Source organism: Chiloscyllium plagiosum, chromosome 3 (genome assembly GCF_004010195.1).
Source record: "Chiloscyllium plagiosum isolate BGI_BamShark_2017 chromosome 3, ASM401019v2, whole genome shotgun sequence".
Classification (NCBI taxonomy): Eukaryota; Metazoa; Chordata; class Chondrichthyes; order Orectolobiformes; family Hemiscylliidae; genus Chiloscyllium; species Chiloscyllium plagiosum.
The window spans coordinates 71,897,241-71,919,477 of record NC_057712.1 but is presented as its reverse complement, the minus strand read 5'-3'; the positions used below and the strand labels follow the sequence as shown (position 1 = coordinate 71,919,477).

Below are 22,237 nucleotides of genomic sequence, written 5' to 3'. Positions count from 1 at the left end.
CTTCACAACATTGATGTTGGGTAGATATTCCCAATCTGTGTGGAAATTGAAGGTTTTGTCCAGAAGTCCATCATTTTTGTTTATCACACTTCTAATTTACCATGTCTTACCATGCTCCACATTGCCATTATTATTGGGTGGCCTATAAACAATGCCTCCAGATGTTTGCAGCACCATGTTGTTTCTGTCTTCCATTCAAACAGAATCTACACCTTGTTCTTTTGGTCTAAGACCCTTCCTCACTAATATACTGATTCCATCCCCTATTATTTCATTACAGAAGTGCCTTTTCATTTTTGCCTCTTCTTCCTAAATGTCAGATATTCTTTAACATTCAGTTTCCTTCCTTGGTCAAACTGCAGCCATGTCTTTGGAATGGCAATTAGATCATACCCATATCCCTCTGCTTGTGTCAATAATTAATCTACCTCATGTAAAAGGTAAGCTCTATCTGGACCAAGGTGTAAATGACATGGATAGCCAATTAATCCCTTTGTGGCGATGATAGCTGGGTGCAAATGGTAACCAAATTACTCAGAAAATACTCCATTTTACCAGTAGTATTCTGGGATCATTCATATCCAGTCAAGAAGACATAGAAAAAAATAAATGCTGCTACGGTTGCACAAGGAATGACTGGCTCTTCGCACTGTAGGAATAACTGCATTACAAGGACTAAAGTTGTTCGAGAAGGCTGCATTTTTATAATCTCAAGGACAGTTAGGGTTGGACAATAAATGCTGGTCTTTTCAGCAACATTTGCATCACAGGCATTTCAAAAAATATATCAAAGCCACAGCCTAGTGGTCAATTCATGGGGTTAGTCTTGAACCTCCCAGCTTTCTGACTCAAAATGCAAAAGTACTCCTGCTGAAACAAAATCATAGATGTCAGAAGAGCAAATATAGCAGCAACAGAAAATATAACCCTCTGCTGCCTCAGCATCATTATTGCTAATTTCCTGAAATAAAATGTCGCATTTAATTATTTTGTCTTCACAATAACAGTGTGAGTAAGTTATTGTGTGAAGTACCTTGAAACATTTCAATGAAATAAGACGCTGTGTAACCAAGGAATATATATATTTTTTTAAAAAATGGCTAATTAACAGTCAATTTGAGAGAATTGTGTCAAATAGTATTGGGAGTCAGAAATACTCTTCTATTGGTTGATGGGCCAATGTTAAAGGTAAGGGATTGAAAGACAAGATGTTGTTGCTGCCATTCATTGGTTACAAACAGTAGGTGGTAGCACAAAGGCATCAGTGCAAAATGGAGACCTAGAAAATGCTGCAAACACTCCACAGGCCAAGCAAGAATTGTCAATATGTCTATTTGCATTTGCAAACCTTTTGCCTCAACTGGAAAATGACATGGATGAACAGCTTCTTAAAGTGAACAGCGCAGTGTGACTGGGAAGAGAGAAAGCAAAACACACAAAAATGTCTAAAGAACAAGCCATGATAATTTTGGTACATTTGTAACAGGCTGGTACTTTATTCCATGTGCTTAATAAATATTCATTTTAATTTTACTCCTTGTAACCTTTAGATTTTGCCAGCCATACAATAACTAAAATGTCACAACATAAAATAGATGTTCATTGACACAATGGGCAGAATTGGAAGGTATTGTATTGGCTATCATATTGCATCAGTAAACAGATGTTCTTTGAAGATTAAATCCCACAGTTGTGCATCTAAATAGAAAGAACATCTATTATCAGTTCTTTACAATATTTAAAGTGTTTCAAAATCAATAAAGTACTTTAGAAGTGTAAATATTGTAATAGTCAAACAATACAAAGCTCCACAAAGAGCAATGAGGTTTATAACAGTGTACTTTGCTTTAACAGTTTTGGCGAAGAATCTAATATTTGTCAAGATGTCTCCTATGCTCTTTGTTAAATAGTAATAAGAGTTATTTTATGTTTATTTGAGCAGAACAATAATGTCTCATTTTAACATCTTCTCTGAAAAAGAGTTTTGACAACAGCACACCATGCCCTCAATGCTGCATTGATATATCAATCCATGTTATGTACTTAAATTTCTTCATCTAAATTAGAAGTAAAGACACAACCACTGAACTAAGTTGGCTATATACATTTATCATTTACTTTTTCATATCAGGAACACATGAACAAGGAAACTGTTGATTGTTTCAAACTCCAAACAGTTCACTTGTTTCCGTTTCAGTACTATCTATTCTGGTCTCTATGTCACACTAAGTTACATTGTAACATCTTGTAAAATTGTTTAGTGATCAGTTGCAAGACAACTGGCAATGAGATATTAGCATGGCCTTATAGGAAACTTATTTATCATATATTGAACTGGAGCAGCTATATCAACACAATAGCTATCAGATCAGAGTCTCGTTTAGTTAGATAATGATACAATGCTTAAGAACATTCATGATAGAGCGGTTTGCTCCATTACTCCTTTGTACATTCTTTCCATGCACCTCCTAGAAATGTTACCCAGATTGAACAATGACTGAAATGTTAAAGGAATACCATCGTCATCAAGTGACTCACCAGGTCATGCACCATTTTACTTGGAAATGTATCATCACCATCGTTATATCTGGTTCAAAGTTCTAGATCAGATTTTCAGCAGTTTCAGAGAGCAGGGTAGCTACCAAATTTTAAGAGCAGATATGTAAGTTCAATAAATGTGACCTTGTCAGTGTAACTAACAACCTGAGAAGAAATAACAAGAATATTTGACTCAGTTTGCAAAATCTGCTTTGTGTTTTTGTCATCTTTTTTGAAGTTAGAGGCAAACCTCCAGTGAAGAATAATTTAAGCTGCTGTCCATTCTGCTTTTATTGCCACACAGATTTACAAATAAGTATTTAATTATTTCAGAACTTTATGATCCTTTGTAATATATTCTTTGTAACCTACAATGATTGTATTATTGTTTTGTAATTCTGGGGAAGCATGTATAAAATATCATTTTGAATTCTATACTTTTTAACTACATATTGTTCTAGCTGAGTGGAAGTTTACTGAGTCTGTACAGTGATGCTGGAGATTTTGGAGAAGTTCCAATTCAGGGAGCGGTACAATTCAAATTGCACTATGAAGAAGCTAAAAAAGAATTCCAGGTCCATGTGGTGCAGTGTCGAGGATTGGCAGTAGCCAATATGAGAAAGTACACCTCAGATCCGTAAGTGAACTCTTGTCTTGATTTATTTTTAAAAAATTAATTTATGGCAAGCAATTTAATCATTTAATTAAAAATTGGATTAAACCACAGATGATACTCCTTTATAATGAATAAAGTAAAAAAACAACTAAAATGTTTAGATTTAGCTTTCATGATTGGAGATACAATTAATGTATATACAGTTGACATGTTTTATTAGAAACAGCCATATTTTGGAAGGCAGATGATAAAAGCCATGTCTTGATTATTTCAGCCCCATCAACGAAGCAGCATGTTATTTCTGTTCATTCAGCAGATTGAAGGTTCTCTGGTTGTGATTGCTAGTTTTATGTACTTGCCTGATCAGCTTTTTGGAATATAAGAAATTTTCAAAATTCCGTATGCATGCTGCTGAGTGACTGAATACATACTCTTCAAAGAAAATAATATCCAATATCAATTTACAATTTTGGTACAAAATATCCTATGGTAATTTATTGGGATGATCTTAGATTAAAAGAACTTCTTAGAGATTCAGAAGAATTCTTAAATAGAAGTGTGACATTTTGTCAAAGTGGCTATGTCTCATCAGTGTTACAAGATCATCAAGATTGTCAAACAAATATTCTAGGTTATGTAACATTTTAAAGAGACACTATCGAAAAAGTGGAGTCATCCTGATAACAAAGGGTGACATTACATAGTAATGAGAAAGGATCTTGGCTCAGAAAGTCAGGAACTAGAATCAGTATGGTTAGAGAATAAGCTAAATATGGTGGGAGTAGCTAATAAGGTCCCCTTAGAGAAGTCACACCATTAGATTGAGCATTAAATTGAAATTTTTTAAAAAATGAAGATTTCAACAAGGGCAATATGGTAATTGTAGGGAACTTTAATCTTCATATAGACTAAACAATCAAAATTGGCAAAAGTAGTTTGGAAGAAGAGTAGAATGACTTCATGACAATTTCCTGAAATAATTAGTTGTGGAGGCCAACTAACAATAAGATTTTAAGACCATGTGAAATAGAAAAGGAGTGAGCTATCTGGCCCCTTGGCCTGGTGTATCACAAGTATCCTTACACATGGATGAGGAAGGACATCACTTTGGCTGGGATAACCCATCCATCCTCAAGCATGCCAAACAGAGGCAGGCACAAGAATTCCTAGAAACACGACATTCCAACCGGAACTCTATCAACAAACACATTGACTTGGACCCCACCTACCACCCTCTGAGAAAAAGAACAGGAAATGGCAGCACCACCCGAAGGAAATCTAAACATACAAATAGAAAGTGGAACATAACACTAGCCCTTCACCGGAGGCTTACTGATGGTGTTACCTAGTATGGTGACACGAACAAACTTACATCCAGTGGTAGGGAGAGTCAGCATGGTTTTGTGCGAGGAAAATCATATTCTCACAAACTTTATTGAGTTTTTTGAGGAAGTCACCTAACAGATTGATGATGGCAGAGCAGTAGACATTGTTTATTTGGATTTTGCTAAATCCTTTGACAAGGTTCTGCATGATAGACTAATTAGTAAATAAGATCACATGAGATTCAGGGTGAGCTTGCTAATTGGATATGTAATTGGCTTAACGGCAAGAAACATAGAGTAATGACGGAAGTTTGCTTTTCGGGTGAGAGGCCTGTGAGCAGCAGTGTTCCACGGGGATCAGTTCTGGGTCCTCTTTTGTTTGTCATTTATGTAAATGATTTGAGAATAAAGAAGGCATGGTTAGTAAGTTTGCAGATGACACCAAAGTTGCTGGCATAGTGGACGGCGAAGAAGGTTTGGAAAAGCGCAGCAGGTCAAGCAGCATCCTTGGATGCTGCCTGACCTGCTGCGCTTTTCCAGCAACACATTTTCAGCTCTGATCTCCAGCACCTGCAATCCTCACTTTCTCCCTGGTGAAGAAGGTTTCTAAAATTACAAAAAGATTTTGATCAAATAGGTAAATGGGCTGAAAAATGGCAGATGGAGTTCAATCTGGATAAATGCAAGGTATTGCATTTTGGTACAACAAGAGTAGGCCTTGAGTACTGTTGTAGAACGGAGGGACCTAGGGGAGCAGGCTGCTCCAGTTCAATATATGGAGGGTCAGTGTGGACTTGTTGGGCCAAAGGGCCTGCTTCCACATTGTAGGGAATCTAATCAAAATATTTTGTAAACATGGCTCCCTGCGGAACCCCACTGGTTACAGGTCACCAACCTGAAAAAAATCCCTATCCCTACACTTGCTGTTTCCTGCACATTGACAAGTTCCATATGCCAGTATACTACCTCCAACACCATGAGCTCTTATTTTATGATTTAATATTTTGTGGTGTACCTTTTGAACACCTGGAAATACAACACATCTATCGGTTCCCCTCTGTCCACTCTGAGATTTTTAAAAAATTAATTTCATGGGATGTGGGGGTCACTGGCTGACCAGTATTTATTGTCCATCTGTAGTTGCCCTTCAGAAGGTGGTTGTGAGCTGCCTTCATGAACTGCTGCAGTCGACCTACTTTGGGTTGATCTATGATACCATTAGAGATGATATATGTCCAAGTCAGAATGGTGAGTTCCTTGCCTGTGATGGACAGGCTTTGAGGAGTCAGGAGGTGAGTTACTCACTGCAGATCTTCCTAGCTTCTGACCTGCTCTCGTAGCTGCTGTGTTTATGTGATAAGTCTAGTTGAGTTTCCAGTTGGTCAATGGTGACCCCCCAGGATGTTGATAGTGGCAGATCTGGTGATGGTAACACCATTTAATGTCAAGAGGTGGTGGTTAGATTGTCTCTTATTGGTGATTGTCATAGCCTGGCATTTGAAAGATGCGAATGTCACTTGCCACTTGTCAGCCCAAGTCTGGACATTGTCCAGGTCTTGTTGATGTGAACGTGGACTTCTTCAGTATCTGAGGAGTCAAGAATGGTGCTGAACATTGTGCAATCATCAGTGAACATCCTCACTTTTGATGTGATGACCTTATGATGGAGGGAAGGTCATTGATGCAGCAGCTGAAGATGGTTGGGCTTAGGATATTTGCTTGAAAGATGACAATAAATTAGTCGGGCAAAATTTTCATTTTAATCAAACCATGATAGCTGTGTTGATTATATTATGATTTTCCAAATGTGCTGATGTTGCTTCCTAAATAATTGATTCCAACATTTTTCCAACAATAGATGTGAGGATAATTGGCCAATAGTTTCTGCCGCTCTCTTTTTCTTTGAAAAGGGATGTCGCATTGTAGTTTGTGAATCCTTTGGTATTTCTCCAGAGTCCAAGAACTTTTAGATAATTACAACCAATGTACTTATCATGGTAGCTGCTTCTTTTAGGATCCTAGGATGCCAGCCATTTGGGCCAAGAGTCTTATTTGCCTTTAGCATGATTAGTCTGTCTAATATTACTTCTCCAGTGATGGCGATGCTACTTAATTCCTCCTCTCTATTCTATAGTATTAATGGGATGTTCGGAGTATCTTCCACAGTAATGACTGATGTAGTATATATGTTCACTGTTCTGCCATTTTCTTGTTCTCCATCTTCCCAGATTAACTTTCTAAAGGGATAAAATTACCTTACACATAATACTGGATAGTGAGACCAGTTTAGTTCGAAATTTTGTAGTAAAACGCCCTCTAAGGGAAAAAGTGATCGTTGTGGAATTAAATTCCATTTAGCATTGAAAATTGCATACTCCAAACCCAAACAAGAAACAAAGAATGAAGAAAGCTAATTATGCCGTTGTAAGGTGGGAGGTGACTAAAGTTGATTGGGTAAATACACGAGAAGGTGTGGCATAAATAGACAATGGTAAACATGGAAAAAAAGAACATGTTTAACAAAAATGCATTCCATGACCAAACAAAACACCATAAGTAATGTTGGACTAGTGTTATGGGCCAGACCAAACCCCCTTCAAATATATCAAGGAGATAGTCTAGATTCTAACCTTTTCTTATTTAAAGGGAAGTGATAAGGTGCTGTGTTCCAGATATAAATCAATTAGTTACATGACTCAACTTTAAGCAAAACATACTTTATTCTTATTCTGCAGTTAAAATACAAACAAAAGAGAAAAGAATTGGTCAAACTTTACCTCTAATGGAAAACTTAACAGAATAATAGATTATTTAAACACTAAACAGAACTGTTCCAATATGGTAACATCCCATAACCTCATCCTTGGGGAAGACAAAAACAATGAAATAGATAATTTCACATGCAATGTTTCTCCAGTCCAGGAAGATAGAACATCACGAGAAACTTCTGACAGAGGGAGAGAACTCAAATGTTTTGCTATTGAAGAGAGAGATGTACGGCAACTTCAAAACCCAACAACTATTGAAAGCGAAACTAAAACCCTGGTTCTGTGGGAGCCTAATTCCAAGCATTCACGCTGCTTCTGCTGTTCCAACTTTAAAAAAAGCAAAGCCTCACAAGTTGATAACTTTATTGGCTTGGAACATCCCACATGGCACCACTGTCTCAACCTCTCCTAATTTAAAAAAAAAGTACAAAATACATCTTTTGGAGCCATAGTATCATCACACTAAACAGAGCATATGATATTACAAAGAAAAGGGACATGTCTGTGAATTGGGAATGATTTGCAAATGAGTAAATGGTGGCAACCAAAGTTGATGAAAGGGGAAAAATAGAGTGATAATAAATTAGACAGGAAAAGTTAGAAGTATATGAAAAAGAGAAAACAATATACAATGGTCACTGAGAAGCTGAAACACATAATAGTATAATGGAGAATGACGAGTGGCAGAGATGTTGGAAAAATGTTTTATCTCTGTCTTCACAGTACAGGACATAAATTATATACTAGAAATACTTGGTAACAAGGGGATAATAAGTGTAAAGAACGTAAGGCAATTAATATCAGCAGTCTCAACATATGGGAAGCAAGAGCAGAAAAATACTGACTGGTTAATGATACTAACATCATTGTAGTGAACATATCATTGAAACCAAGCAATCCACTCTCATTAAGTATGAAAGAGATCCAAGCAAAAAGACTCTGAATGTACAATGTGCTGCTCAAAGCAAGGTCAAGCTCTAGGTCCTACACAAAACACTACTGGTTACAAAAGAGAAAATGCTGGAAAATCTCAGCAAGTCTGGCAGCATCTGTAAGGAGAGAAAAGAGCTGACATTTCGAGTCTAACTGACTCTTTGCCAGCTTTGACAAAGGGTAAGTTAGACTCGAAACATCAGTTCTTTTCTCTCCTTAAGATGCTGACAGACCTGCTGAGATTTTCCAGCATTTTCTCTTTTGGTTTCAGATTCCAGTATCCGCAGTAATTTGCTTTTAACTAGTGATTACAATGTTGTCAGGATATCCAGAAGTCATTTATTGCATGTTGGTGATATGTATGATGGGATCAAGAAGGTAACCTATCTATCAGCAAAGGAAACAGCTCTATGGGAAGCAAACATACATTGAGATCTCAAAGATATATATACATTTTTCCACTGTTGAAGATACCAGTGGGGGAAAAAAACAATTGTGGTGTCAGGTTAAGTCTAATTCCTGAATGACTCCAAGTTTATTTAAATTACATAGTCTTTGTTCCTATAAAAGCCAAACATTGCGAACGCTGCAGATCTGAATTAAAAGAGAAAACGTTGGAGAAAATCAGCAGGTTGGCAGCAACTGTGAAAAGACAGACTTAGTGTTTTAAATCCAATATGAGCCATATTGATGGATGGGGGGGGGGCAGATGTTCACAGGTACTGGGATAGCTGACAATATGTGAAGCATTAAAAAATTGGATAATGAGAATTCAGAGACAGTATGTTCCTGTTAGGGTGAAGGTCAAGGCTGGTAGGTATAGGGAATACTGGATGACAGAGAAATTGAGGTTTTGGTCAAGAAAAAGAAGGAAGCACATGTCAGGTATAGAGAGCAGAGATCGAATGATTCCCTAGAAGAGTATAAAGACAGTAGGAGTATACTTAAGAGGGAAATCAGGAGGGCAAAAAGAGGTCATGAAATAACTTTGGCAAATAAGGTCAAGGAGAATCCAAAGGGATTCTACAAATACATTAAGGGCAAAAAGGGTAACTAGGGAGAGAATAGGGCCTCTCAAAGATTAGCAAGGCAGCCGACGTGTGGAACCGCAGGAGATGGGGGTGATACTAAATAAGTATTTTGCATCAGTGTTTACTGTGGAAAACGACATGGAAGAGGCAAAGTGTGGAGAAATAAATAGTGACATCTTGAAAAATATCCATTTTACAGAGGAGGAGGTGTTGGGCCTTCTTAATATGCATGAAGGTAGGTAAATCCCTGGACCCTGATCAGGTGTACCCTAGAACTCTATGGGAAGCTTGGGAAGAGATTGACGGGCCCCTTGCTGAGATAACTGTACAGCAGAGATAACCACAGGTTAGGTGCCGGTAAACTGGACATTTGCAAATGTTGTGTAACTATTTTAGAAGGGTGGTAAGGAAAAGCTACGGAACTATAGACCCATGAGCCTGAAATCGGGGGTGGGCAAGTTGTTTTGAGGGAATCCTGAAGAATAGGATTTGCACGTATTTGGAAAGGCAAGGACCGATTAAAGATAGTCAACATGGCTTTGTGCATGGGGAACTGTATCTCACTAACTAAATTGAGTTTTTTGAAGAAGCAACAAAGAGAATTGATGAAGGCAGAGAGGTGGATGTGGTCTATGTGGATATCAGTAAGGCATTTGACAAGGTTCCTCATGGGAAACTGGTTAGAAAAATTAGATCACATGGAATACAGGAAGAACTTGCCATTTAGGTACAGAACTGGCTCAAAGATAGAAGACAGACAGTGCTGGTGGAGGGTTGTTTTTCAGACTGGAGGCCTGTGAGCAGTGGTGTGCCACAGGATCGGTTCTGGGTCAACTTCTTTTTGTCATTTATATAAATGATTTGGATGTAAACGTAGGAGATTTGGTTAGTAAGTTTGCAGATGACACTAAAATTGGAGGTGAAGTTGATAGCAAAGAAGGTTACCTCCGATTACAACGGGATTTTGATCAGATGGGCCAATGGCCCGAGCAGCGGCAGATGGAGTTTAATTGAGATAAATGTGAGGTGCTGCATTTTGGAAAGGCAAATCAGATCTGGACTTGTACACTAAATGATAAGATCCTGGAGTGTTTTGCTGAACAAAGAGACCTTGGAGTGCAGGTTCATAGCTCCTTGAAAGTAGAGTCACAGGTAGATAGGATAGTGAAGAAAGCATTTGGTGCGCTTTCCTTTAATGGTCAGAGCATTGGGTATAGGAATTGGGAGATCATGTTGCAGCTGTACAGGACATTAGTTAGGCCATTTTTGGAATATTGCGTGCAATTTTGGTCTCCCTCCTATAGGAAGGATGTTGTGAAACTTGAAAGGGTTAAGAAAAGATTTACAAGGAAGTTGCCAGGGTTGGAGGATTAGAGGTATAGAGAGACACTGAGTAGGCTGGAGCTGTTTTCCCTGGAGTATCAGAGGGGTGACCTTATAGTGGTTTATAACGTCATGAGGTGCATGAATAGGATAAGTAGGCAAGGTCTTTTCCCTCGGGTGGGGGAGTCCAAAACTAAAGGGCATAGGTTTAAGGTGACAGCGGAAAGACATAAAAGGAATCCAAGGGGCAACATTTTCACGCAGAGGGTGATACGTTCTGGAATGAGCTGGCACAGGAAGTGGTGGAGGCTAGTATAATTATAACATTTAAAAGGCATCTGGATGGGTATTTGAATAGGAAGGGTTTGGAGGGATATGGGCTAAGTGCTGGCAGGGGGGACTAGATTTACATATCTGGTCAGCATGGACAAGTTGGACTGAATGGTCTGTTTCCATGCTATATCTCTATGACTCTATTATTCTACTGCCTGGCAGCCCCTCCACAGATGTTGGAATCAAACATTCTCAAACAGATGTTGGAATCAGTCAAGCACCAGCCTTACCCCATCATCGTGGCACACCTTGGGTTCACTGAAACTAGATCAGGAATTTAATACTGCTTTTTGGAGCTCATTGATCTTACTACTGTTAGGACACTCCGCATTCAGGGAAGTGACCCACCTCATGCAATCAAATAGGGTTTGAGCTGTTAGCTTGCTCTCTTATTGGTCACTGACTTTGTGCCTTCTTGGATACGAACAGCACCTCTGGCCTGTCTCTTTGTGCACTGCTGCTTCATTCAGAATAGAATCTAATGTTTTCCAAATCATGAGAGGGCTGAATAAGGTAGATAGCAAGAAACTGTTGCTGCTCATAAAATGATCAATTCTGAGAGGGCACAGATTTGCAACTGTAGCAAAAATGATGTAAGAGAAAAGCTACATCATACACCAATTGGTTCAGATTCTGAAAAGTGCCTGGAAATGTGACAGAGTTAATTGAGATATTCAGGAGGAAATTGTGTGATTATTTGAATAGAAATAATGTGAAGGGGTATGAGAAAAGTCAGGTGAATGCCATTACACCATCATGCTCTTTGGAGAGCTGTGCAGACTCAATGGGCCAAGTTCCTCCTCCCATGTTGTAACCAATCTGTGATTATTATTGCACTGTTTGCCCCGATTTATGGGCCTGAGTAAATTGTGCCTATTCTGTCTGAAGCTTAAAAGAATTTGAAGTAATCTCATCAAAACATGCAATTTTCTGAAGGGGTTTGACAGGGGAGAAACTGAGAAATTGTTTTGTATATGTAGTTCAGCTAAGTGTTTGATTTTATTTATTAAATGCTTATGATACGATGTTGGAATTTGTTCCTTTTAGTAATTATTTGCAGTTCAGACTGATTCTTATCTCAGCTATTTTACCCAAAACAGTCAATAGATATCAATTGGTGCAATTTTAAAATAAGAACTGGGCTTCTATCAATTTACATAGCTTTTTCTAGTGCATACTAATTGCATGTATTCACAGCAGGCATTGGACATTTGTTTTCAGCCACTTTTCTTTTGAACCTGACCAAAAACTAAAACTGAGCTAGTTGAGCAGGATGAATGACAAGTTATGTATTATTGGGAACTGACTCATCTGTAATAATCCCTGAATGGATTTACTTACTGATGCTGCTTGAAATCTTTATGTAGTAGTCCTAATGAGAATTTATTTAATCTGTACCGTATCTGTAGCTCATGCCATTAAAAAAACATTTATTTAACTAGGAGAAAGTGAGGATTGCAGATGCTGGAGATTAGAGTCAAAATGTGTGGTGCTGGAAAAGTACAGCAGGTCAGGCAGCATCCGAGGAGCAGGGGAGTCTATGTTTCGATCATAAGCCCTTTGTCAGGAATTGGGGGGGTTTAGGGACAAGTGGGCTGAGAGATAAATGGGAGGGGGTGGGGCTGGGGGGCAAGGTAGCTGGGAATGCGATAGTTGGATGAAGGTGGGGGTGATAGTGATAGGTCAGAGCATGGGGTGGAGCGGATAGGTGGGAAGGAGGATGGACAGGTACGACCGGTCAAGAGGATGATGCTGAGTTGGAGGGTTGGATCTGGAATAAGGTCAGGGGAGGGGAGATGATCAATGTCAATTTCACCAGTTTCCTCATCTTCCCTCCCCCAACCTCATCCCAGATCCAACCTTCCAACTCAGCAGCACCCTCTTGACCTGTCCTACCTGTCCACCTTCCTCCCCATTTATCTGCTCCACCCTCTGCTCCGACATATCACCATCACCCATTATTTACCTATTGCATTCCTAGCTACCTTACCCCCAGTCCCACCTCTCTCCCATTTATCTCTCAGCCCCCTTGCCTCCCCCCCAAAAAAATCCTGATGAAGGACTTACGCTTGAAATGTCAACTCTCCTTCTCCTCGGATACTGCCTGACCAACTGTGCTTTTCCAGCGCCACACTTTTTGATTCTATATTATATTTGACAAAGCATCCCACCTTCAATTATTTATATGCGTTACATTTAAATAAAGAAAATGTCTGAACTTTTGAAACTGCTTGGTATATTTCCTTGACATAGATATCACACATGTCGAGTGGAAAAAAAAAAACTTTGCAAGGGGTATTTTTTCTTAAAAACGAAACTGTGATGTGGAGGTGCCAGTGTTAGACTGGGGTTGGACAAAGTGACAAGTCACATGACACCAGGTTATAATCCAACAGGGTTATAGGGAATCACAATTTTTTGAGCGCTGCTCCTTTGTCAGATGAAGTGACGAAGGAGCTTTGCTCCAAAAACTTGTGATTTCAAATAAACTTGTTGGACTATAACCTGGTGTTGTGTGACTTCTGACTTTTAGAAAATAAACTGGTCATACCACTGAGAATGTAAACACATTAACAACTCTTAAAATTGCTTTAACTATTGATAATAACACTACTTTTCTGTAAAGATGAGCTTTGAGATTGTTGCAAAGTTCAAAGTATGGGGCGGTATGGTGAGTCCAGGTTTGAGCCTATGATTTCCCTACCTGGTGGGTTCCAGCTGTCATCTTTGCTGTCACAGAAATGCAGGGAATAGAGGTCATGTGCATCTACCACATGAGGACAGGTATACTTGGACCAGAAATATCCTCGATGATTTTCATACAACTTTTAATATTTGATTACATATTTGCTTTAGCAAATGGCCTGATCTTTTTCTGGCTGAAGTATTGTATAAGCTTTGGAGAGACCAGCAAAGGAAAGATAATTTTCTCAACAAAAGTAAAAAAACAAAAGTTATTAGAGAGATCAAACTGTATACAACATGCTTTCTTGGTTATCACTAGACATAATCCAAATTATATGATAAGAGACAAATCTTTGCTGCACATGAAACAACAAGCTGCACAATATTTCACAAGAACTGTTAGTAAATGGGCATTCAACAGCTCCTTGATAAGTAGTGATAAGAAGGTGGGAGGAAAATTGAAATATAATGAGATAGAAAATATACTGACATAAAATGTTGTAATTTAAAAGGTGATGCTTTTTAAGGTTTTTTTTAATTTTAGAATGGAGCTTACAATGATTAGCTATAATCTCAATACACATCGACGCTTCAATCAGATTTACAGAAAAATAGCAATTACTCTATTATATGTGAGAAAGCATAAATTGATTTTATAAGTCTAAGGAGAATTCTATCAGAGGCCAATCATTATGTTATATAATGCTTCATTGGTTTGTATGAGAGGAACATCCATACAGTCATATCAGGCTATAGTTTCCATTTATTGGCTAAGTCTGAGTTCTGTTTTATTTTTTGGAGGGTTTGTTGCTGCTAGGGCCAAATGAGATCTCTCTAAGTACCTCATCAAACTTGCCTCATTAATTAACTGCCCAGACCCTAAGGTAACACAAATGCCTGATTTTCTTCCACTTGACCTAATGCCATTCCTGGAACAATTTGCCACACAGCAGATATCCTGGAATTCACTGGCATCCTTTGTGCACCTGGACAAGCACTGTCAGTCCGAAATTACCCTGCACAGTCCCTGATATTTGCCCTGGACCTGGCAGACAGTGAGGCATTGGCTTGCTGCTTTGTGGACAAGAACCTGGAGGGTCTGCTGAAACGGGTCTTTCTCTTCCACCATGACCAGCAGTGAAGTCCATGCCAATCTGGTTTGTAGTTGCAATGTGGGCTAGAGCAAGCTCAACTATATGAAGGAATTCACAGCACTATAGGAATAAGGTCAATGTCCTCCGCCATTTTGCTAGAACGTTCCCTCATACTCTCTCCAATATGTCACATTCAATCCATCTCTGATACTGTACCCACCTCCATCAAGATTCATGCTCCATCACTCTCACTGTTGCATGTAACATCTTCCCTACTCACTCCTAACTGTGACAGCATTAACCCTGCATGTTCTCTGTGTTGCCTACTCACTCGTTCTGCACGCCTCCCAATCTGCATCAATTGTCATAGCTGTTCCACCAACTTTCATCTCTTATAATAGCTGTCTCACTCTCATTCCATGAGGAAAACATGCCACAATATATCAGAAAGTGTCAACATGAGTGGTGTGTTGCTTGCTATTTTGGCTTCTCACATCTTTTGAGAATCTTGCCTCTCACCATCTCTAAGTAAAACCAGGGTTATTATCAGAAGTTGCTTTTGAATTACTGTGGCAGGACCTCCTGAGCAAAGGCTATCCCCCTTACTTGCGTGAGTGAGGCCTGTTGACAACACTAGTAAGTTTCCCAGGTTTTGTCCATGCTAAATGGCGGAGCAAGATAGCAGTAAAGTGTATAAAGGGAAGTCAAGGATGCTGAGAGCAACCCTGTATGCTAAGAGTGCGTTAGTGCTCTGAGAGGTTTAATTGGAAGCAACAGCTTTCGGAGTGCCGCTCCTTCATCAGGTGGTTGCAATGAAGAAGCGGTGCCCCGAAAGCTTGTGCTTCCAATTAAACCTGTTGGACTATAACCTGGTGTTGTGTGATTTTTAACTTTGTGTACACCCTAGTCCAACACCGGCATCTCCAAATCAGTGCTCTGAGAGTAAGTGAAGAGCCCAGAAAGGCAACGATGTCCCCTCTGTGAGCTGAATGTGTGTCCCTGAGTGCAAGTGCTCTTACTGCAGCATTAAAATGATAGATACCAGTGCAGCCTGAAGGGCACATTGGAGATATGCCGTGAGGGTACTTTAGAGGCTGGCACATTTTGATTGCCAATGCCCGTGGACATGGAGTGAGTGTGGCCAGTGTGCATGCAGAATGCCCTGAGATGTTGGTGACCAGTTCCAATACGGAGGTCCATTCGAACTGAGCAATAAGGTGAAACTTCCAGGTGCTCGTTCTGAACTCCTTGTTGAGTTTTCCTGAGGTCGATCTTGTTTGGAAAATCTGGTAAGATGGGAGGCTGAATATGAATGAGATAAATTTGACTGTTAACAAAGCATTTGACAAGCAATAATCACCATCAATTTGCAACTTGCTAATGCCTAGCATGAGTTTCACCATGCTACATGTGAATAATAGAAAAGATGGTGCAAGTTGCTCCCCACATTCAGATAGGCCTCACTGCATTTGGTGCCTAGTTCTGTTACACATCTCATCATTGCCACATTGTTCAAATCCCTGTAAGATTCCATACATACTGTTCAAATAGAGCTAATGATACCTTGTGATATTAATTTCCATTTCATCAGGTTATTCCCAGCTTGCTTGTTCTCTTTTTGCTTTTTATTCATTCATGGGATCTAGATGTTGTTGCCTGGTAAGCATTTATTGTTCATCTTTAGTTGCCTTTGAGAAGGTGGTGGCAAGCTACCTCCCTAAACCATTGCAGCCCATGTCCTGTAGGTAGACCCACAATGCTGTTAGGGAGGGAACTGCAGGATTTTGACCCAGCAGCAATGAAGGAAAAGTCAGGATAGTAAGTGGCCTGCAAGGGAGCTTACAGGTGGTAGTGTTACCATGGTATCTGTTCCCTGTCCTTCTAGATGGTCGTAGCTGTGGGTTTGGAAGGTACTGTCTCAGGAGCCTTGGTACATCTTGAAGATGGTAAAGGGTTCTGCTACTGAGCATTGGTGGTGGTGGGAGGGGATGTTTGTTGATGTGATGCCAATCAAATGGGCTGCTTTGTCCTGGACAGTGTCAAGCTTCTTTGTTGTTGTTGGAGCTGCACTCATCCAGGCAGATGGGAGTACAGTTGTGACTTGTAGATAGTAGACTGACTTTATGCAGTCAGAAGGTAAGTTATTCAGTGCAGGGCATCTGGTCTCTGACATGCTCTTGTAGCCATAATGTTTATATGGCTAGTCCAGTTCAGTTTCTGGTTAATGGTGACACCAATGTTGTGGATAATGGGTGACTCAGCAATGGTAACAACATTGAATTTCCAGGGACTGTGGCTACATTTTCTTTGTTTGAGATGGTTATTGCTGGGCATGTACGCCATGAATGTTACTTGTCACTTGTCAGGCCAAATTTTTTTGATTTGATTGATTTATGATTGTCACGTGTACTTAGGTACAGTGAAAAGTTTTGTTTTGTGTGCACCTTTGTTAAGTCTGCTGGTAGACATTCCCAAGGATGCTCATAGTGGTGTCTGGGACATTGTGAGGAGTGCAGGGTTCAGTGTGTGTGACAATGTCAGCCTGCTGTTTGTATGGGCAGATCATACCATACAAAGATCAGGGTAATTGAACAGAGCAAGGACTACAAAGTTACAGCTGCAAAGAAGATGCACAAAAAGCAAGATCCACATTAGATATTGTCCTTATCCTGCTGCATTTGGACATAGACTGCTTCAATATCTGAGGAGTTGCGAATGGAGCTGAACATTGTGCAATCCTCATTGTACATTGTCCATTCTCACTTCTGACATTATGTCTCAGTCTAGCAGCTGCATCCTTCTAAACTCAACCAGCTTAGTCAGTACTGCTTCTGCCAAGCCACTCTTGATGATGGACACTGGTGCCCTTGACACCCCCATGCTTGTCAAAATTGTGTTCAACATGATTAATCAACTTGAGGGTGTGGGGTGGTAAGTGGCAATCAGCAGGAGGTTTCTGTGCCCATATTTGACCTGATTCCATGAGACTTTATGGGGTCTGAAGCCAATGTTGAAAATTCCTAGGGCAACTTCCTTCCAGCTGTACACCACTGTGCTGCTACTTCTGCTAGGTCTATCCTGCTGGTAGGACAGACCATTCTTAGGGATGCTGCAAATGGTGTCTGGGACATTGTGTGTAGTGCATCATTCAGTGAGTATGACAATGTCAGCCTGTTGCTTGTCCAGTCCACAAGACAGCTCTCCCAATTATGACACTAGCCCTGAGATTAATTTTCAGGGTGTATCGGGCTGTGTTGTTTCTGGTTGTTAATACCAAATGTTTCTTAGAATTTCATATTCTTATTGAGATAAAATTGAATGGCTTGCTTAGCTTAGCTTGCCATTTCAGTGGATGGCTGAGAGCCACCATATTGCTAAGGCTCTGAAGTGACATGTAGGCCTGACCAGGCAAGAATGCAGCTATTCTTTCCCTGAGGGACATTAGTGAACCAGATGAGATTTAGCAATGGCTTCATTGTTATTATTAAACTTTTGATTCCAGCTATTTTATTGAATTCAAATTCCACTCTCTGCCATGGTGGGATTTGAATTCAGATTCCTCAGAACATGTTCCATGTTGTGGTCCTATTCGCTGAGCTGGGAATTTGTGTTGCAGACGTTTCGTCCCCTGTCTAGGTGACATCCTCAGTCGGCATTTATAGTGGTTTGTCTCTGCTGCTTCCGGTTGTCAGTTCCAGCTGTCTGCTGCAGTGGTAGGTATATTGGGTCCAGGTCGATGTGTTTGTTGATAGAATCTGTGGATGAGTGCCATGCCTCTAGGAATTCCCTGGCTGTTCTCTGTTTAGCTTGTCCTATAATAGGAGTGTTGTCCCAGTCGAATTCATGTTGCTTGTCATCCGCGTGTGTGGACTACTTCGACCACTAGGACTCATAACAGCACACAAACCAACAGCCACTCTCAGACAACAACTCACCAGAACGAAGGACCCGATACCCAGCATGAGCAAAACCAATGTAGTGTACAAAATCCCATGCAAGGACTGCACAAAACACTACATAGGACAAACAGGAAGACAGCTAACGATCCGTATCCATGAACACCAACTAGCCACAAAATGACTCGACCAGCTATCCTCAGTCGCCACACACGCGGATGACAAGCAACATGAGTTCGATTGGGACAAGCCAAACAGAGAATAGCCAGGGAATTCCTAGAGGCATGGCACTCATCCACAGATTCCAAATGCCGGAGGAAAGATCACAGAAGCGCTTCACAGGAGGCTCCCAAGCACTGAGGATGTCACCTCGACAGGGGACAAAACGTCTGCAACACAAATTCCCAGCTCGGCGAACAGAACCACAACAACGAGCACCCGAGCTACAAATCTTCTCACAAACTTTGATGACCCATGTTTCTGCATTAGTAATACAATAACTGTACATTACGATCAAGGATCCCTGTCTGAAAATTCAAAATAGATTATACACTGATAAATGAGATACATATGCATCCCATTTAGAGACCTGCACTTATGAAGAATATTTTTCTCTTCAAATAGATATGTGAAGACTTACCTGCTTCCTGACCGCACAAGACCGAGCAAACGCAAGTCATCTGTAAAGAAAGCTTCACTGAATCCCCAGTATAACGAAATCCTGAAGGTATGTTTGTCTGAAATTATGGCTTGTATGTGACCTTCCATTTGCAAAATTATTCTAAAATGTAGAACCACTGTATTGCTCCTCACCCACCCTCACTATGAATCTCCACAATATAAACCATTTGCTTTAATACAATCCTTCATCTAGGGAGATGCAATGGCAAGACCACATTATTTCACAGCAGCTAGGAGAAATTTTCATCTGAGTTGGACATATGCCTCCATACCACCTAACTCCAAAGAATAAAAATTTCTTTCTAACACAGCACCACCAAACCAAATGATCAGAGACAAAACCAAACAATTTGTAGAAAACAAATTTCTGTTTGAGTATTGTTCATGAGATTCAGATATTTACTTGAGAGTAGAATAGTAAACCACTTGAATTGGGTAGTTCAGCTGTTCTTGTTTGTAAATCCTGACAGGATTTATTCTAATTTTCAACTTTCTATCATGGAAACATTTTATTTTGTAGTGAGGAGACCACAAGAATAAAACAGTACAACCATACTTTGCATTTTCTTTTGTTTGTTTGACAATGAATCACGATTGCATCAAATCAGAATTGTATGCCTAATGGAAACCTGTACAGATTTCATTTACGCGTAATATTTTTTAAACACTAAAATACATGAATAGCTATTCAAAAACCTTTAGTGTTTCACACTTTGGACAACTCACATTTCTAATTAATTTTAAAATTGCAAACTGTATGTTCTGAACTTCCTCAATGCTTTTTGATACATTAATAAGATGAATGTGCAGAGAATTTACTTCCTTCAGGAAGCTATTTATTTCAAAATATATAAAATGAAAATAATCTATGAGTTGAGAGATTGAGGAAAATACAAAAGACAATGGAAAATAAAACAAACAAGTATATTGGAAAGGAAAACTAAAAGTTTAAAGACAAGAATTTAAAGATGAGCAACTGAACTACCCAATTTGAGTGGTTCAGTATCCTACCCTCGAGCAAATCTCTGAAACTCACAATAGGTTGTTAAACAGAAATTTGTTTTCCTCAATTTATTAGTTTTGTCATTAATCAATTGGCTTGGTGGTGCTGTATAAATGTAATATTCCTAGACTTTTACATGACACAAAGGGGTGGGAGATAAGCTGTGAGGAGAATGCAGAAATGCTTCAGCTGTGATTTGGAGAAGTTCAGTAAGTGGATAAATGGCTGATAAGTGAAATATAATGGGTGTAAACATAGGGTTATCTACTTGGGTAGCAAAAACAGGAAAGTGATCTGAAAGGTGATAGGTTGGAAAAGGGGAGGTGCACTGAGACCTGGGTATTCTTGTACACATTGCTGAAAGTAAGCATGTGAAGAAGGCAAATGGATATTGGCCTTCATTGTGAGAAGATTTGAACCCAGGACCAGGGATATTTGCAATTTGTGAGACCATACCTGGAATTTTGTGTGCAGTTTTGGTCTCCTTATTCGAGGAAGACTGTTCTTGCTGTAGAGGAAGTGTAACTAAGGTTTATTACATTGATTCCTGGCATGGTAGAATTGATGTATTAAGAGAGATTAGATCAGGTTGGGACTATATTTACTGAGGTTTAGATAATTGAGGGGATCTCTCACAGACAGGACTAAACAGGATAAAAGCACAAATGTTGTTCCCAAAGGCCAGGAGACTAGAACCAAGGATCACACTCTAAGGATATGGGATAGGTCATTGAGAACTGACATGAGGAGAAATTTCTTCACTCCAAGGGTTTGGGGCAAAAGCAGGAAAAATTCTGCAAGTTGGATGATCAGCCATGACCATATTGAATGGTGGAGCAGATTCAAACTGCCAAATGGCCAGCTCCTGCTCTTATTTTCCAAATGAGAAATACACCAGTAAAGTTCAGGAACTTCGAGTTTAACATACAGCAATGTTAAAGAAAGGGGACCGTGACAAAGGAGTCAGTCAAAGCAAATAGTCATCTTTCTTGAGTGAGTAGGAAAATAACAAGGTGTCTTTGTTGTCAAGTTGATTCTGAGATGATATAATTAACAATGAAAGGCTGGAATCATGTTTGTCTGCTGAATAGGCTGTTATTCATGAGTAACCTGCTGTAGTGGCTTGTGGGTGGGTTTACCTAGTTAAATTCCAACATAACCCTATGAACACACAACCTTGTCTTATAATATCTTATTCCTAAATTCTTGGAAGTAGGTGGATGAGTGTGTGTACTCACTAGTTGAAGCAAAAGGGATTTCTCAGTGATCCAATTAAAACATAGGCCAAGAGTTTGTCATGATGGCAAGATCCCTGCCTCTAAGGGATGGCAATGTCACCCAGAAAGGTGGTCCACGCTGAGGCAGCAAGGAGACTTGGAGAAGTGACAGCAACCATGTGAAACAAAAAAATGTTGAAAATAATTACAGAGCTGAGGGTTTTAAGTTTGAAAGTGTAATTTCATTTATTCTATTATGCTATTCCACATTTTAATACTGTTAAATGTTTAAGATACATAGTTAGGAATCTATGGATAACCAGGTGGACAAAGGTATAAAATAACACACACCTAAAATACTGTTAGATTTTACCAGTACAATCACTCTAAATGTGGCAAAACAATTCTTAATCATAATAGTTGCATAAGGTAGAACAGTTTTAGAAGGTGTCAAAGGAAATACTAACATGCGTAAAGTGCTAAATATAACTCTTTTAGGTACAGTTCTGCTGAATCCCTTGTGATAGGACCTGGATTGCTTATTGAGTTGATGTATATTAGTGTATTCTTTTCAGTACAAAATAAAGAAGCAAGAACTTCTGAATCGAACTCTGAATGTCTCCGTGTGGCACAATGATACACTTGGTCGAAATGTATTCCTTGGAGAAACAGAGGTAGAGATGAGTAACTGGGACTGGAGCAATAAGACACCAAACTGGTACACCTTGCAGTCCAAGGTAACAATTGCCTTTTGCATAAGTTTCATAATTTTAACAAAGGAAGTTAACAACATT

At 39.5% G+C, this 22,237-nt stretch overlaps 1 protein-coding gene across 1 annotated transcript in view; it reads left to right on the top strand.

Moving 5' to 3' along the window:
• The window catches only part of LOC122545235 (synaptotagmin-like protein 1), a 205,886-nt gene that overhangs the window by 158,994 nt on the left and 24,655 nt on the right, over positions 1 to 22,237 (top strand). The window contains exons 9-11 of the mRNA XM_043684344.1: positions 3,000 to 3,175; positions 19,167 to 19,269; positions 22,019 to 22,180. Of these exons, the coding sequence (XP_043540279.1) occupies positions 3,000 to 3,175; positions 19,167 to 19,269; positions 22,019 to 22,180 (441 nt within the window). The remainder of the gene's footprint in view (positions 1 to 2,999; positions 3,176 to 19,166; positions 19,270 to 22,018; positions 22,181 to 22,237) is intronic.